The sequence below is a fragment of the Aegilops tauschii genome, chromosome 3 (assembly GCF_002575655.3).
Source record: "Aegilops tauschii subsp. strangulata cultivar AL8/78 chromosome 3, Aet v6.0, whole genome shotgun sequence".
Lineage (NCBI taxonomy): Eukaryota > Viridiplantae > Streptophyta > Magnoliopsida > Poales > Poaceae > Aegilops > Aegilops tauschii.
The window spans coordinates 627,376,233-627,380,786 of NC_053037.3; the positions used below are offsets into that span (position 1 = coordinate 627,376,233).

The 4,554-nt window shown below is 55.9% G+C and overlaps 1 protein-coding gene across 1 annotated transcript; it reads left to right on the plus strand.

The window, feature by feature from the left end:
* The first annotated feature begins 354 nt into the window (after positions 1-354).
* Positions 355-2,286, plus strand: LOC109748263 (uncharacterized). The gene has a single exon (XM_020307299.1). It carries the CDS (start codon positions 355-357, stop codon positions 2,284-2,286), a length of 1,932 nt encoding a protein of 643 aa, XP_020162888.1.
* Positions 2,287-4,554: the final 2,268 nt, after the last annotated feature.

Below are 4,554 nucleotides of genomic sequence, written 5' to 3' on the forward strand. Positions count from 1 at the left end.
TTCGAAAAACTTGGAAAATAATAATTGACCGCTACAAGTGTTCATTTATTTATTTTGCAAAACATTCATTTAGGGGCATGGCAACGGAATAATTAAGCAGGGGTTATTTGTGTGCTCAAACATGTTATTATTATTAGGAATAGAAAAGATGAGGAAAACTTGGAAAATAGTAATTTTAAGTCGGTTGGGCCGCAAAGGATCCGCCCGGGACCTCCTATGTCGGTTGCAACGGACGCGCCACGCCATATAAGCGATCGCTCCGTCCACCCAACCCATCATCGTCTCCTCCAATCCAATCCCCCATCTCGATCCCCACCGATCGGATCTCCAAACCCTAGCCAGCAAGCTAAACCCATGGCTCCTCCCGGCGCCGCGCTCCTCGGCCCGCCGCAGGCCATCGTCGACACCGAGATGGCCGACCGCAAGCCCGCCGCCAAGAAGCCGACGCCGACCAAGCAGGCCAAGCCGAAGCGCGCGCCCCGCGGGTACTCCTCCGACTCCTCGACATCATCGGACGGCTACAGCGACTCGGACGACGACGAGCCCCAGCGCAAGCCCACGGCCCATGCCCCTGCGGCGACGGGACGCGCGCTGGCGTACGCGTCGTCGGGCGACCCCTGCGTCGACTTCTTCTTCCAGGTCGTCCCCGGCGCGACCGCGGCCGCCGACGTGGCCGCGCTGCTCGGCGTCGCGTGGGCCGCCGACGCGCGCACGGCGCTGCGGCTCGTCTGCCACCTCCGCGGCGTCCGCGGCCTCGGCAAGGCCGACCGCGAGGGCTTCTACGCCGCCGCGCTCTGGATGCACGCCAACCACCCGCGCACCCTCGCCGCCAACCTCGGCGGCTTCGCCCGCTTCGGCTGCCTCAAGGACCTCCCCGAGATCCTCTACCGCGTCCTCCACGGCCCCCGCGACGAGCGCAAGGACCAGGACGACGTCGCCGCGGCCGCCATCCAGTACCGCCGCGGCGGGCCCGGGGGCAAGGGCGGCAAGCGGCGCTGCGTCGGCGGCGGCAGGGCCGCGGCCGCGGAGACCGCCAAGGCCCGGCGCGAGAAGGAGGCAGAGCACGCGCAGGCCGTGCTCGCCCGCTACGACTCCGACGAGGCCTTCCGCAAGCTCTACGACGGCGTCGCCGACCTCTTCGCCGGGCTGCTCAAGTCGGACCTGGAGCACCTGCGCGCGGGCGAGACGGCCAAGATCGGGCTCGCCGCCAAGTGGTGCCCGTCGCTCCGCTCGTCGTACGACCGCGCGACGCTGCTCTGCGAGGCGATCGCGCGCCGCGTCTTCCCGCGCGACTCGAGCCCCGAGTACCTCGCCATCCCCGACAAGCACTACGCCTACCGCGTCCGCAGCCGCCTCCGCCGCGAGGTGCAGGTGCCGCTGCGCAAGGTGCTCGAGCTCCCCGAGGTCTACATGAGCGCCCGCAAGTGGGACGAGCTGCCCTACGCGCGCGTCGCGTCCACGGCCATGCGCCAGTACAAGGAGGCGTTCGAGAAGCACGACAAGGAGGGCGTGGCCGGCTTCTACGACGAGGTGCGCGCCGGGCTGTCCAAGATCCCCGCCGACGCGGTGCTGCCGCACGTGATCGTCGCCGCGGCGCTCAAGGGCGAGCACGACGAGTCGGCGGAGCTCCAGTGGCGCCACATGGTGTCGTCCCTCGCCTCGGAGGGCCGCCTCACCAACTGCATCGCCATGTGCGCGCTCTCGGGCACGTCGGACAAGCCGCCCGCGGCGGCCGCCATCGCGCTGGGGCTGCTCATCTCGGAGCTGAGCCAGGACCCCTGGAAGGGGCGCGTCATCACCTTCGACGCCACCCACCAGCTGCACAAGGTGCGCGGCGCGTCGCTGGTGGAGAAGCTCCGGCCGCTGGCCGCCGTGACCCCGCAGCGCGGCGCCAACCTGCAGGCGGTGTTCAACAAGATCCTGAAGGTGGCGGTGGCGGGCGCGCTGGCCAAGGACCAGATGGTGCGGCGCGTCTTCGTGCTGAGCGACATGGAGTTCGACGGGTGGACGGGCGGCGAGGCGTGGGTGTCGGAGCACGAGGCCATCCGCAAGCGGTTCGCGGCCGAGGGCTTTGCGGCGCCGGAGGTGGTGTTCTGGAACGTGGGAGGCACGTCCAAGGCGGCGTCGCCGGTGGTGGCCGCGCAGGCGGGCGTGGCGCTGGTGAGCGGCTACTCGAAGAACCTGGTGCGCCTCTTCCTGGAGGCCGACGGCGTGCTCACCCCCTCGGCCATCATGGCCGACGCCATCTCCGGCCCCGAGTACGACGCCCTCGAGGTGCTCGACTGAGTGCACGTCGCAGCCATGATCGTCAGTCCGTCCATCCATCGATTTAGTTAGCTTTTTCGTCCCGTCCATCGATTTAGTTTCCTAGTGCGTACTTTGCGAGCTAGTTAGGTGATGAATTCTGCTACTTGAAGCTGTCAACCTTTTAGGAAGAAAAGACGCGTGTTCTGAATCTTGGAATTCTGAATCAAGTGCACGCATGCAGTGCCAGTTTTTCTGAATTTGCTGATGTTACTCTTCAGTCTGAATGAATCCTGGTATATTTTTTTTGTTCAATTAATGAGATCTCATTGTATTTTGTTCAAACTGAAATCGTTCATCAATTCTGTGCATAAATCTTGTATCCCACGCTTATGTACTTCGATTTCGACCAAAAAACTTTGCTAACTGAGTTTGCTACACCCTCCGTCCCGGGCTTTTTGTATCCCACGCTTGTAAGGAAAAAAACTGGATTGCCATACAACCCCGGAACTTTATACTATATGACCTCCTCGCCTGAGGCTCAACACGCCTCCGATCCTCGCCGTATCCATAGGCCTTAATTAACCCCGCGGAACAATTTTTGAATTCAAATCCATGAACAATTTTCAATTTGTGAAGAGTTTTTCAAATCCACCAGCAATTTTTGTATAAATCGATCAACTTTTAATGCTCAAGCATTTTTCAAATTTGCAAACATTTGTTGAATTCATAATTTTTGAAATTCATGAACAATTTTAGTATTCATGAACATTCTTTGAAAAGGTGAACAATTTTTGAGTTCATTCAAATTCATCAACTTATTTCGAATTTGCAAACATTTCCAAATTCGCTTCCATCTTTTGAATTCATATTTCTTTTTAATATCGCAAGAATTTTTTAAAATTCTTCAATTTCCTTTCGAATTCACGAACCATTTTTTAAATTCATGAACAAATTTGAATTCACAAACATTTTTTGAACCTTTTGGTTTATTTATGCAGTGAAAACAACAGAAAAAAAAACGCATTCAAGAAACCCCACGATCGGAGCTAAGGGGCAGGCCTATCCTATGCCAGCAAGCCATCATCGATCACGAGGACGCTGCTCCGACGTGAGTCACAGTGGTCGGTGTGAGGGACCCATAGCACCGCCTATGTGCGGTACCTACCATTTAGCCTACAAGTGGCGCAGCAGGCGCTAAATAGGATTCATGCGCTATGGCAGGGATCTACATAGGTGTAGGGCTTTCCTAGGAGTTCGAACCGGTGACCGTTGGGTGATTTTTTGTTTGACCAAGTCGGGTGAAACAAGCATAAGCTATATATTTTTCCGTAAGAAAAATAGAAAGCACTACACCCAGAGAAATAGTGATCAATAGTTAATTTAAAAATGCAATCACTATGTCAAGAAGAACATAATTTGGAGTTTTGTGGTAGTAAGGGGTGTGGTGTGGTGTAGTGGAACTATTTTTAGATGGCAAGCATTTTGCGTTATAGGGATCAAAAACGGAAATCAGGGCGTAACAGGCTAATTTGGGGGTTGGCTATTGACAATTTCTCAGTAGTCCGTCGCTACTTGGATGTGCACCAATTGGTTGCCCGTGAAGTTGAACTCCGACATCAGCTGCTGGCTTCCTGTGTTCCCTCATCGGGAAACGTAGAACACCAATTCTTTTGAAGTTCACAGAGCACGAATGAGGGCAGCTATGCGAGCGTTTGCGATGGTGAAGGAGAGTCAGTCTTCGTCGTCGTCTGTTGTTGAAGTATGCTGCTGTGACACCAAACAACTGTCGTGGACTTTTACGGTTGGCAGGAACATAGTCGCAACCATGCTTTAGGCTTCAAATCCAGCGCCAGGTCCTCCAGGACAACAAGATATTGAGCAAGAGAGGTGCCACTAAGTGTGGTTGCAAAGTCTCGACAGGTCGCTGCTGATGTGTGCCGTGGGGTGAACTAGAAGTGGAAGTTGTAACAGGCTAGCGACATTTTCCGGTGTTGGAACCGCGAATAGAAGGTAGCTCAGTCCGTTCTGGAGGCGAAATGTTGTTTGGCTATGCCACCAAGGGCATGCATGTAATAGAGTTGACTCATTCTTTTCGTCAAGCCTGGTTTTGGATGATGAGAAGGAGATGTAGAGCATGTTGGCCAGATATGGTTGAGTTGAGGTGGCGATTGTGTTGAGCCAGCGGAGTAGTTGGTCCCAAAGATCAAGGCCCATGGCATCCTCTGGCGTCGAGGTGGCATCATTGGGTGACATGAGAGGATCATACAAAGGTGGGTTCATCGTCAGTGCGGTTGTCGCTGAGATTAG

Coding starts and splice junctions, on each gene's coding strand:
- LOC109748263 (XM_020307299.1), top strand. CDS start 355: ATGGCTCCTCCCGGCGCCGCGCTCCTCGGCCCGCCGCAGGCCATCGTC.